We start from the raw sequence: 13,184 nt of genomic DNA on the forward strand, positions 1-13,184 counted from the left end.
CTGGCATTCTGGCACCTTCCACTGTACATTGGAGTTTGACCTTTCCATTATTCTCTACATGTGTAGCTGGAGACATGAATTTCTTTAATATTCAAACCTATATCTCATTTGATCTCCTAAGCCACCTTCTTCATTATGCTCAAGGGATTTGATCTGGGTTGTGATGAAAATTTAATAAGCTTCTTAAAGGTTCCCTTTCTCCACCTCCGATCTGTTTGTTTTTCTAGGTTACCAAAGTGACCCAAGTAGACGGGAATAGTCCTGTAAGGTTTTCCACGGAGACCACCTTCCTTGTGGATAAATATGAAATCCTGTAAAACCAAGAGAAGGGAACCGAAAAGGAAGATTTTTAAATAAAAGAAGAAACCCACAATGGCTAAAGAGTTTTTTCCAAATCTGCAAGCCACTGGAAATCTTTTTTTCTGATAAGACGCACGATTCTATATGCGCAAGGACCCTCAACTCATCCCCAGTTCCAGGGTCTCAGAGACATTCTTTGGCAAAGAATTGACAAAAGCTTAAGGGGGAAAAGGCTGCTGACTTCTTTGGCAGATCTCTCTGGCCAGCAGGAAAGCAGGCTCCCCAGAGAACACCACCACTGGTTAAATATCTTCCATGCTCCACCCCTCATTCCCTAATGCAGTTGCACCTCATACTTTCTTTGTTTAAAGGTTTTCTCTGCATATAGAGATTTTACTCTTTTTCGATCCCTTTTACTCCCAGCCTTCTTTTTGGTCACTTCAGTCAGGCACTGGGATCTTTTTGTACATAAGCACTGCATTTATTTGTCACTCCTTGTAAGTGAAGGTTTTGATTTTTATAATGGGGTTCTGGAGTGAAAACACAAAGAATGTCTTCTATCCCTGTTCCATTTTCCTTCACCCTCCCTACCACACCTCCCCCTACTTCTCTACTCAGCACACTCCCAAGATGTCCTTCATTCAGGCTGATACCCAAGAATATTGCTGAGAATTGAATTTGAAGTCAAGAATAGGTGGTAGCTGCCTTCTTTTTGGGACTAAGTGGCAGCTCTCTTGTGGTCTCATGATCTTCACTTGGGAAAGAATAGGAAACCTGTTAGAATGATGCTGCTCCTGGGGCCCCAAATTAGAGCTTATCCATCCATAGATATAATCATGTCTGTTGCCAAGGTTCCCTTGCAGTTATCCCATTTGAGGCACTCTGGCTTTAAGGTTTAAGTTTCATACTTTTAGAATCTTTGTGATCCATTTAAAATCCTGTAACCACCACCTTCCTCCTGGCCATTCTGAATGTTGTGTCTGTCCTCAGAATCCTAGACAGGAATAGAACAGTGGTTTTTTGAATCTGAATTAATTGAATCTCAACTATCTTGTTGACCTATAACATTAAAGGGATTTCCCCTTGCTACCAAGTTTTAGGTCTTTAATAAGCAGATGGAAATTTCTCATGGTATGTCCTGGAATGGGGCCATTTTCTGCCTTGTGACACTTTCCATCTAGATTAAAAAAAAAAACACTTATTGAAAAGCCCACTTTTCCTCTTCCTTTTTTAATCCTTTTCTTCCCAGTAGCATCAGGTGCTGGTTTGTTTTCCATGTCAGTTTACCTACGGTAAGAAAAAAAACTCAAGAGAAAAACCAGTAAGAAAAAAAGCCAGCAGAGCTTGGATTTGTGTCCACTGAACTCGATAAGGGTTGCTTCAGTAAATGCATCCCTGTGCTGCTGCAACCACTGGCAGAGGGGACAAGCAAACAACTCATGGATAAAAATACTCATGCACCTTTAGCCAATGAAAGAACCCTGCTCTCTCCCTTGTAGAGAGTGTGCTTGAAGCAGTCCATACTTTTATAAAGGGCCTTGGGATTGTCTTCCAAGGAAGTTCCTGCCTCCTCCTCCCCTTTTTTTCCTTTTTTTTTTTTTTTCCTCTTAACTGCATCAGGGAGGAATCTTCATCTCCAGCTTGGTTTCCATGTGAGGGTTTTTGAGGGAGGGGGCCAGGGATAAGAAATTTGTCATGTAGTTAAGTAGGTGAGAAATATTATTAATCCAATTTTGTTCAAGAGATGCTTGTCCGTATGATTTAAAAAAACAGTCAAGTTTAGTTTCACAGGAACTTTTTTTTTTTTTTTGAAATTACTTTTGGGGTAATATTTAAAATGAAAGAAGTTTTGTAACCCTGTAAAATAATTACATAGGGAATATAACATTCCAGTGTACACAAAGAATACAAATTCTTTAATCAAATAAAGAGTATTATAAAATCAGTTGTTTAGCACATTTACTGTCTCCATTGTTGAGTTGTTCTTTTCTTTCCACTTGTTCAAAAAACTTGCTTTTGTACTCCTGGTTTCCCAAGATGAAATAAGGGAATCCTTCTCTTTCATTTATTTGATTTCTTTAAGTGTGTACTTCTCTTCCTTCAACCTATTTAAACACTAGATTGAATCATTGGACAGGCATTCCAGATGTAACTTAGGAGTGGGGAAGTTATTATTGCCTCCCTTCTACCAGCATTGATAATTGAGATTTTATTTAACTTGGGAATTTTAGTGGGTTTTTTGAAACTCTTAGTTCTATTAAAGGAAAGGGATGTGATCAAAAGTATGGCTACCCAGAAAAGGGTTATGCTTTTCTGTTTACTTTCTATTTTAATACCACCTGAAGAATCTTGTGGAACAGAATGGAATTGATTTAGAAGGTGAATTCGTGAAGTGAAAGAGCTTATAAGGTATATTGGGGATTTCAATAGTGATGATGGAAATCTTTGTCTTCTCTAAAGAGGGGTGGGCTTGAGCATTGGTTTGGGGGGAAAACTGGCATGTTCCTGGTCTAATTGCGGCTAAATTAGGTGACTTAAACACCACTTTGGGTAGTTTTACAGTCATGTGTCCTTTTTTTTTTTTTCCAAACATTAATATTCATTTTTAACATGGTTACATGATTCATGCTCCTCCTTTCCCCTTCACCCCCCGCACTCCCCCTACCCATGGCCGATGCACATTTCCACTAGTTTTGTCATGTGTCCTTGATCAAGACCAATTTCCAAATTGTTGGTAGTTGCATTGGACATGTGTCCTTTTTTGACACTACTTATGTTTATTGTTTTCCTTGTTCTGTTTACTTCTTTTTGCATTGGTGAAGGGATGCTCCAGAGAAATGCCTGAATGGCATTTTTTTTGTTTGAAATTGTATCTTATCAAGAGGAAGTATGACAGAATGATAAGCTTTGACTAGGTATTTAATAGAAAGTATGAGAAAATTGTGGGAGCTCCCTTCTTTGAATCAATTTAATCTGGTGAGGTTAGAGAGGTGAATCTGCCTGTCTTCTGTATACCCCAAAGAGCTGCAAATCTAAATGGGCAGTTAGATGCTGCACAGAGCAGAAGCTTAATATTTTATTTTAGTTCTAAATGTAGCCATTTCCTCAATCTGTCTGCCATTTAATGCCTTAATTACCACTTTTTCCATTAGGCAAGAACCAAGGGGTGTCTATAATTGGTTTGAACAGTTGTCTTTTGGCTTGCCTAGATATGGAACAATCACATTACTCAAGATGGGAGGAAGTATGGATGAGGACAGAACAAGACTGTTGGGTCACCTCCATTATTTTTGTTTTATAATTAGTCAGGAAGACCTAATGCAGGAGATAGAATATAGGTCTGGAAGTCAGGAAGACCTGATTGAAGAGTAGGGAGCAGATAGGTAGCACAGTGGATGGAGCACCAGGCGGCCCTGAGTCAGGAAGATCTGATGTGGTTTCAGATGTGGCCTCAAAACACTTCCTAGCTGTGTGATCTTGTTTGCCTAACCCTTGGCCTTCCATTTTAGAGTTGTTACTAAAACAAAGGATTTTTAATTTAAAAAAAAAAAGGCATTAGAATTTGACTACTTTTCCAAAGTGACTGGAAACAGGCAGTTTTTAGGTGAGACCACTTTATCCTCTGCCCTGGAAAAATGCAAAAAGTTTAAATTATACTTGGTGGTATTCATGTCCAGATTTAAATAATCAGAGGTGTCAAGACTTGTGGCTAGAACCAGGTTAAATTTTTTTTAAACCCATACCTTGTCTTAGAATCAGTACTGTGTATTGGTTCCAAGGCAGAAGGGTGGTAAGGGCTAGGCAATGGGGGTTAAATGACTTGCCCAGGGTCACACAACTAGGAAGTGTCTGAGGTCACATTTGAACTCAGGACCTCACGTCTCTGGGCCTAGCTCTCAACCCACTGAGCTACCCAGCTTCCCCCCCTGCTTCCTACTTTCAACAATCACTGGCTCTTGATGGTTTGCAAAGCACTTTACAAATATTTTATTCTTCCAACAGCACTGGAAGATAGGTCTAGGAATACCCAATTTTATGGATTCAGAAACTGAGGCAAATGGAAGTAAAGTGATTTGTGCAGGGTCACACAGTCTTGAGGCCAGATTTGAGCTCTAGTCTTCCTTGTCCAAGGCCCTCTCCACTGTACCATCTAACTCCTATCATTTAAATCCTCCTTTTTTCTGATGCATGTCTACAGCCCTAACAAGTGGTCTGGCCTGTTTGAAGATGTGATGCCCATTTGCATTCTCTTAGGAGAGTATGGGTCTTAGAGAAAAGAAAAGTTGGCTATGAAAGAACCTTCATCATTCTAATTCTCCATATTCCTATCTAATTGACGAACAAGAACTAGATGAAAAAGCAGTGCTAATTAAATGGCTGTATTTCCCCTCTCTTTGGCCTCCCGCAGAAACCTTTGTCCTTATTCAGCTTCTATGAAGTCTACACAAATGTTGAAGACAAGACTTGCTCTCTGCCTTCCCTTAGATTCCAGCTGTGCTAAGAAATATTTTGGCCCAAGAGGAGATCTAGAGCTTGTTGCTGTTCCCAAGGGTTTTTAGAGGACTTAGACGAGTGTCTGCTTTCTCAGAGCTTCTCAGCAGGGTTTGAACTCCTTCCGAGTTGGATAGAGAAGTTATTTGGAGCAGAAGGTTGTTGCCACACCTACTACCAATAGTGCCTGACTCATGCCACTGGTGAAAGGAGCAGGGAATCAGAAGCTTCTGGTAGAGTGTAGGTCTGCCCAGAACTATGGGAGTCATTCCTTCTCTGAGGCTAGGAGAGCAGGGACTGAAGCAAAGGGAGGTGGGAAACCGCCAAGGCAGGAGCAAAATTGGTATGGAAACGGACAGCCCACTCCCAACACTCAAAGCCAAGTATGGAGGGCCTCCTCACTCCTCCCTCAAGCCCGTGCCCTCTCCCCCTTCCGCTTTGGAAAGTCTGAAGCGCCTGGAAAAAAAGGGTTTGTTGCTTCCACCTCCCACCCCCACCCCGTTGTGCAGCCTCTTGCATAACTCTGAGAGTACAGGGTTTGATGGGCTCCAGATGTGGAGGTTGGATGGGGGATGGCCAGAGGAAGGGAGGGTGTCAAGTCCTCTCAACCCTGCAACTGTGGGAACCTAGAGCCTGGCCCCAGTGGGGGATGAGAGGGCACATAGCACAGAGCCTTTGTCATAAGGTCAGGCTGGCCATGAGTGGGAAGGAGGCTAGGGAGAGAGGGAGAGGAGAGTCTGCTGCTTGGCCCTTCCTGAACCCCCACCCCCACCCCCCCAGCTGCCTCTGTGGCTAATTCATTTGTCCCTGAAGCAGCTGGAAGGGACTCCTGGAGCTGCTTTGGCCTTAAGAGAAAGGGTGTAGCCGGGAGGGCTCTAATCTGGGTTCTGGTTCCCCTCACTCCATATAATAACTTAATAACTAGCAATTATATGTAGCATTTTAAGGTTTGCAACGTGCTTTACAAATATATTCTCTTCCCAATATTAGAAAGTAGTGTTATTATTATCCCCACTTTTTAGATGAGGAAGCTGAGGCAGACAGAGGTTGTGACTTGCCCAGGGTCACACAGCCAATATCCGAGGTCAGATTCAAACTTGGGTCTTCCTGACTCCCGGTCCAGTGCTTATTCTCCCACTGTTTAACTTTTCTATCTTTAAACCCTTACCTTCAGCCTTAGCATTTTATCAGTACTAAGGAGGGAGAGTGGTAAGGACTAGGAAATTGGAGCTAAATGACTTGCCCAGAGTCACACAGCCAGGCAGGGTCCAAGGCCAAATTTGAACCCAGGACTTCCCATCTCCAGCCTGGCTCTCTATCCACTGTGATACTCAGATGCCCCCAATGGCTTGGCTTTTCCAACTCAGGCCCTTTTATGACTTTATTTGTATCACAGACAGGATTTCTCAGCCTGCCTAGAATGAGTTAAAAGTCCCTAAGCATCCCCAAAGTGAAATGGCAAGAGATTGGTAGCTTCTTTCAGGAAGAGAAGCTCATCCTCCAGAACCTAGAGAAGTTGCAGCTCTCACGGCCCAAGTGCTCCGTAGCGAGAGGACACAGTCTGCTCAGAAGGCACAGCTGGCTTGCCAATGGCAAGAGGTTCGGCCATGTAGGGGGTAGAAAGGCAGTCCTCAAGCTCCTCAGCAGCAGCTCTAGGGGGGCCTCCCTGCTGGACATCGGGCCTGTTAATAAGTGACCAACAAACCAACCTCCTCCTGTTTCAGGTGTGAGGAGGGGGGGTGTGAACTGTTGGACCGGCAACTGAGTCAGCCTGGAGCTTTTGGTTTCCCTCTGTCCCTCCGTGAAAGAACAAAGTCTGCCTTTCACTCCTAGTCAAACTGCCTCCCTTTTGGGGGGTGGGGTCCTAGCTTTGGAACAAAACATTTTGGGCCTATTAACCCTTTCTATCCTTTGTCCAGAGGCTCCAGGAGAGGAGGGAGAGCCTAGAAAGTCTCCAAATCCGGATCTGGTGTGAACATGAGCAGCTTTTTCACCTTGCAAAGGCTAAGCTCTAGGTTGACAATCTCCTGTCTCAGGCTAGCGTTGGGTTTCTCAGGGTAACAGCTCCAGCCAGGTTCTGTTTCTAGATTGCTCTTGGGTTTCCAAGCTCCACTTCCTTTCCTCTCTAAGCTCCCCCGAACCTACCCGGGAGGGGGTGGGGAACAGGGAGGATCTCTCCCCACCCCAGCCGAGACTGCATCTCTAACCTAGCAGGCATGGTACGGGGCTGCAGCAAGAGAGACATCTCCAGCCCCTCACGTTTGGGTGCTCAGAACTGGAGGAGTGAGAAGGGGACAAGGACCCTGGAATCCCGGGTTTGAAGAGAATAAGGGGACTAGCTAGCAGAAGTTTTGGGGGCAACGGTGATTTTGAAGGAACAGAAGAAAAGTCTGGGAATGAGCTGGGGACCCACTGGAGCTCTCAGGGGCACCCCTCCATGCACCTTATTGAAAACTTGAAGGGAGGGGTGATCTGGGAAAATGGGGGGAGCCCAGCTGCAGAGAAGAATAAAGCCAAGGCTGTACAGCCCAGGGGAGGTGCAGCTGCAGGAAGAGGGGGGTGCCTCAGACTCCAACCCTACAACAAGGGCGGCTTCTCTGGCCTCTTGGTGGTGTTGGTGGCGGGGGTGCAGGGGGGAGGAGGAATAAGATTGAGATGGGGGGCGGGTCCTCGCCTGGTGGGGCGGTTCCGGAGTTCTCTCCTCCTCTCAGGGCTCCAGTGGAGAAACAACCCCGTCCTGGAGCTGGAGTTCGAAGCGGCCAGGGCGAAAGAAGACTCTGCCGCCCTTCCTCTCCCAGGTAAGAGCACCCCCCTCCCCAAGGATCTTCTCTTACCCGAAGCTGGGGATCTGCAAGTAGGTGGCGAATGTCGGGATTTGGCTTGATGCCGGAGACAAGTTGGGAAGGGGGTCCTAGGGGCAGGGGAGGTAGTGTCGTAAAGGGCTTAAGCCTCCTTCCTTCACCCCGCACCCCTGTCCCTGACCCAGAAGCGAGGCTGGGTAGGGAGGCACCCGCCACTGCCGCTATCGCTGCTAGAGGGAGCTCTCGCTTCTCCCACCCTGTCAGCCCACCTGGAGGGCATCTGGACCTCGAAAAGGCTCCGCCCTCTCGTTCTCCAACTTTACCCCAGGTTCTCTCCCTGCTCTGGGGACTCTGGCTTCTAGGTAGGAGTTGAGAAAAGACGGAAAGCCCGAATGGGACGCCTCAACCCCAAAGCTTGCACCCCGGGGCTGGTCAGGAAAGGAAGTTGGGGTGTGGGAAGGGAGTGGAGGAGGCGGGATTCAGGGGCAGCCACTTCTCTTTCCTAGCTGGCTCATCACCCTCCGCAGCCAGTGACTGGGCTGAAGGGGGGCCGGGAATCCCAGGGAATCGGGAGAGGACTTAGTAGGGGAACTCCTCCGACGCTTCTCCCTGGGAGCCCAATGGTCCGACTCCTACAATTAAGCCTAGTTATCCCGGAGAGAGTCCAGGAAAGGGAGAGTGAAGCATTGGGGGGCTGAGGCTGCCTGTGTAGGCTGCGCTCCACTGGGAGGTCCGGGACATGGGTTTCTCTGGCATTTGGGAAGCAGATTTGGGTTTTCTGGACCCTCTCTAGTAGATGGCCCCGATTCTGGAATTGCTCGGGAGGCCAAGCTCGTAAGGGACCTAGCGGTTTTTGACAGTCAGTTTCTCTAGTCAAGGATGCCAGATGAGCCCTGGGTTCGAATCCCAACCTGATTCTTCCCTGGAACCACTGTGGAAGCACTCGACTAAGCCAAAGGGGCCAGGATGGATGGAGAGGGGGACGGAGACGGTATCAGGAGTAACTGCTCTTGGAGGGGCCGCCCTGGCCCAGATGAGACTCCAAAGAGCGGGATGGGAGCAGGATAAAAGTTGGGCAGAGGGTCTGGGGTTGTCTTCCTCTATTCCAACCTCAGCCTCACCCTGCATCGCCGTGGTGGGCTAATACTGGACCATCAGACCCCGGACAGAGGGACCAGAAAACGGAGTCGGGGACAGGGGAGGAAGGAACACGGGTGGGCGAGCAGGAAGCAGGCGGGCCGGCGTGCATTCTGGTCGGGTTAGCTCAGCTGTCGGGGCTGCTCGCTAGCACTGACTCATTGGCGGTGGCGGGGGCGGGAGAGGGGTACACAACTGGCTAGCAGTAACCGACAGCTAGCCCCCCAGGGGCTGCAGAAGCGGATAGGTCGCCTCCCCTAACCTCGTTTCAGCCTCTGCCAGAGGCAGTGTACTTGCCTTTACCAGAGAGGGAGGCCCTAGGGGCGTGTAGCCCCGGCCCCCTCCCCCCGGCCCTCACCCTACCCCCCCCAGTTCTCGGGCAGGCCAGGCTGCTTCCCAGCCGAACAAGCGGCGCCTTCTCCCCAGCCCAGCCGGGCCGAGCTGAAGAAAGGACTCTTGTCCAGCAGCCGGGGACGGGCGGGGCTGGCTGCGGCTAAGGTCCCAACACAGCCGCCTTGTCCCAGGCCAGAACTAGGAAGGGGAGGGGGACGCACCGCACAGCCTCCTGCCCAGAGGGAGAGAGGGAGAAAAGGAAGGAGGGAGGGAGAGCTAGGGAAGCAGAACCAGGTGCCCGGGTACCTGGAAGCCTGGGGAGCTGACGCCTCAGTGGTTTGGCCTCACGTCCAGTTAGTCTCCTGTCCCCCCTCCTCAGGCAGCCAATCAGCCAAGAAACCTAAGAAAGCAATCAACTGGCCGCCTTCCAAGATTCCCTTCTACCTCCCCCGCCTAAGCCTCAGATCTCTTCTCCCTCTTTCAGCCTCAGTTTCTCAGACACCACATACCTTCCCTGTCTCCTCTTCTGTATAACTGAGTTTTCTCTTATCTCCTCTTCACTCTAGCTCTAAATACCCCAATCTCTTTTTGTCGGTTCCCACTGCCCTGTTATCCCTCCATCTCCCATACTGTCCCTCAGGGCCTCATCTTCCTCTTCCAGGCTCTCCTCTTCACTCCTTTGTCTAGTGTTCTTCTGGCAGATAACTCGATTTTGCTCCTCCTGCTTCTGGCCTCAGTTTCCTTCCCCTCCAAGGCTCCTTCCTCTCTCCTGGGCCGGTCCTTGGCCCGAGGAGCGGATGTGAGCGGTAGGGACAGAGGGAAGGCGTTGGTCAGGCAGGAGCTGGCTGGAGTGCAATTTAGCCCAGAAGTCTAGCTTGCCATGCAGCGATCCGGGCCAGAGCGAGGTTACTTCTCCCAGGGACAGGTAAAGGGAGAAGTGCACTAAGGGAAGATGGGGGAGTTTGGAGAACAGAGCAGGGTCTGGGGTCATTTTGGGAGCAGACATCCAAGTCCGGCCATCATGGCCCCAAGAAACAGTGAAGGAGAAGTACCTGGATTTCTCCTCCATTCTGGCCTCTCTGTGACTACAGGCTTTATTTTTTACCTTTTTCTTTGATTTAGGAGGAATATTTAGACCTAAATCACGGAGACCTTGAGAGCCTATTCCTTTTTTTTTATTTATTTAAGGTTTGATTTTCTTAGGTCTGACTTCCGTTTTAATATTTCCTCTCTTCTCCCCACCGCCCCCCCCTTCCTCTTTCTCTTTGGGCAGGGGAGAAAATGTCGAACCAGAACCCTGGGGACCCAAGGTATTAAGGCTGGGTTGCCCCATCTTCCTAGAGAGCCCCTTCTTCCGCGACCCCTACTGGAAGAGAATGGAGGGAGGCAGGCTGACCTGGGTGGGGAAAGGGCGGGACTTCGATCGGAACTTTCAAAGACTCGATTGTGGAGTTGCTAATCGGTACCTTATACAGCGTTGTGCCTGGGTTTCAGTACCCTGCCTCTGTTAGCTGGGCCATTGGAATCGGCTCAGGATCTGCCCGTGATGTCTGTCTGTGCTCTTTTTCTACGGGGTTCAGCCAAGTCACAGGGTGCCTCGTATTCTCCAAGCTAATATCTGACAATAACAACAAATCGCAGCCAACCTGAGCCCGGAGAGAATACCAGTGGCTTGTGTCGGAATTGTGGATCGGGATGAGGAGGGCTAGGCTCCCCCCAGCGAGCCACGCCCGATCCAAGGGTGAGAAGCAACTACAGGGAAGGGTCCCCGCCCCCGCCCCTTCACACTGAGCCTGGGTTACACCGCAGGGACCTTTTTTTGGCTGCGGGAGGAGCTGTACTTCCCAGAAAGGCCTATGAGGGAGGGGTGGGGTGGGTAATTACAGCTCTCCGGGCTCCAGCTGGACTCCACCGGCGGGGTCAGGGCCTGTAACGCTCGGCCAGGGAGGAGTTAGGCGGCAGGGGGCATCCTCGGGTTCCCCTGGCTAAACCCCCCCAAAAGGGTAAAATTGGAGGGGCGGGGAGGTCTGGAGACTAGGAGCCTAGCACTGTCACTCCAATCTGGAGAGGCTACTTTGGAATGAAGAGAAAAGCTCTCTTATCGGAAGGGGCTCCAGTTCATTTAGTTTCTCTTCCTACTTCTAGGGAATTCTATGTCTCAGGACCTCCTCTGCCTCTGAGTCACAGCATCTTCCCTCTTCTCTACCTCTCTTCTGGCTCTCTCTGGCTCTCTGTCACTTCTTATCTCTCTTTCCAAGATGTCTCTCTTTATCTCTCTCTTATCCCATCATTATTAGCATCTCTGATGAAATTTCTTCCGCTTCACCTTTCTTCCCCCTTTAGTTTAACTTCTGCCTCCTCCTACCCTGCCTATATAGCCATCACATTCACTCCAGCCTTGGGGGGGGGGGGGTCACCTCCCTCCATCCACACAGAGAATACTTGAGGTTTTAAAATCATTCACAGCCTGAGATAGGACTTCCCTCCAGGTCCAGAGGGAGGAAGTAGCAGTGCCCTGAGTCCCTTGAAACTAGTCAGTAGCCTGGCACCCTAGGGTTGTGCCTAGATTGCACTTCTTATACATGCCCTCTCTTGCTATTTAGTCCAGGGTGGGTCCTAGGGCCAGTTCCAGACTCTTTCCCTCCAGCTTGGGTGGAAATGGTGACGTTGCAGTCCAAGCCCGGAAGGGTGGGAGCCAGGAGGGTAAAATTAGCAACACCCCTGGCTTAGCCCTTTCGTCCCTCGTGCCAGAGTCTGAGACAGTGCTGCTCCTGGCTCCTGCTGTTGCTTCCTCTCCAAATTGGCCGATTATTGGCTAGAAAAGAAAGGCAGCACTGATCTGGGTTCCCCGACTTCCCCTTCCTCTCTTCTACCTCTAACTTTTCTCGATAACAAGGGACTTTTTTTTCTTCTTTTTTGCCATTGTCAGGTTGTATAAGAAACATGCAAGTAAGCACAGATCAGCTCATATATGTGTTTGTACACAACTCTGGTTCTTCATAAACGAGTGGAAGAGAAACTGTACCTGAAGAAATCTTAGTTTTTATTTTATTTTATTTTTAAAATTTTGATTTTAATTTTGAATATTTCCCCAGTTACATGTTTCATGTTCTTTCCCTCTCCCCCAAGGTCCCCTACCCCCCTGTAGCCGACACAATTCCACTGGGTTTTGCATGTATCATTGATTAAGACCTAATTCCATATTATTGATAGTTGAACTAGAGTTATTGTTTAGTGTCCACATCCCCAATAATATCCCCAACAGCCCAAGCAGTTGTTTTCAACTGTTCTGTGTTTCTCCTTCCACAGTTCTTCCTCTGAATGTTAAGTCCCTCAGCCTTGCTATGGATTCTTGCATTGCTGCTAGTAGAGAAGTCCTTTATATTCAGTTGTACCACAGTGTATCAGTCTCTGTGTACAATGTTCTTCTGGATCTGCTCCTTTCACTCTGCATCAATTCCTGGAGGTCTTTCCAGGTCACATGGAATTCATCTTATAGTGAATGGCAATGCCCAGAAAACTCTCAGCCTTTATCTTTCTAGTGCATCTATGTGGCCTCCAGGACACCCTGTCACTTTAGTTACCACAATCCCAATATCACTCCCCACCGAGTTTTGGAGCTAGGAGTGTGGGAAGGGTTGAAAGGATTAGAAATAAAAGTGGGGTGACTTTTCTTTTTCCTTTTTCTGGAGAGGCTAGGTTAGACTCTGGGACAGGAGTATGTTTATGAGTTGCCAGGGAAAACTAATTGTTGCTGTTGTGTCCCCTTTAAGAAAGTAGATCCTCCTGAGACCCCTGGGAGAGGAGACAAAGAGAGAGAGAGAGAGAGGGAGGGACTAGGAGAGGGAGCTGAGAACCTCCCTTCCTGCCACAGCCTTAGCTGTGCCACCCACCTGTGTGTCTTCCAGCTACAGTGTATTTGGATGAGTCTCTCTAGGTTCCTGTTCTCAGAAAGGTACCGTTTCCCTGGAAGATCCCACCCTTCACATTCCCCACTTTCTACACACCCATCCCCAGCAACAATTATGTGGAGATCTGGATACCCCAAGTTGCTAAGACAAGCAACTGGGGCATAATGAACCTCTAATTCTGTTCATTATTGGCTTTAGGATTAAGAAAGGG

At 48.4% G+C, this 13,184-nt stretch overlaps 2 protein-coding genes across 2 annotated transcripts in view; both read left to right on the plus strand.

The window, feature by feature from the left end:
• The window catches only part of ARCN1 (archain 1), a 58,547-nt gene extending 56,302 nt beyond the window's left edge, over positions 1 to 2,245 (plus strand). Inside the window, exon 8 of the mRNA XM_044669033.1 lies at positions 228 to 2,245. Coding sequence (XP_044524968.1) covers positions 228 to 317 — 90 coding nt within the window. The 3' untranslated portion in view covers positions 318 to 2,245. The remainder of the gene's footprint in view (positions 1 to 227) is intronic.
• A 7,668-nt stretch (positions 2,246 to 9,913) lies between these two features.
• Positions 9,914 to 13,184, plus strand: part of PHLDB1 (pleckstrin homology like domain family B member 1) — a 63,052-nt gene continuing 59,781 nt past the window's right edge. The window contains exon 1 of the mRNA XM_044669610.1: positions 9,914 to 9,987. Within this exon, the coding sequence (XP_044525545.1) occupies positions 9,943 to 9,987 (45 nt within the window). The 5' untranslated portion in view covers positions 9,914 to 9,942. The remainder of the gene's footprint in view (positions 9,988 to 13,184) is intronic.

This window comes from Gracilinanus agilis, chromosome 3 (assembly GCF_016433145.1).
Source record: "Gracilinanus agilis isolate LMUSP501 chromosome 3, AgileGrace, whole genome shotgun sequence".
NCBI lineage: Eukaryota > Metazoa > Chordata > Mammalia > Didelphimorphia > Didelphidae > Gracilinanus > Gracilinanus agilis.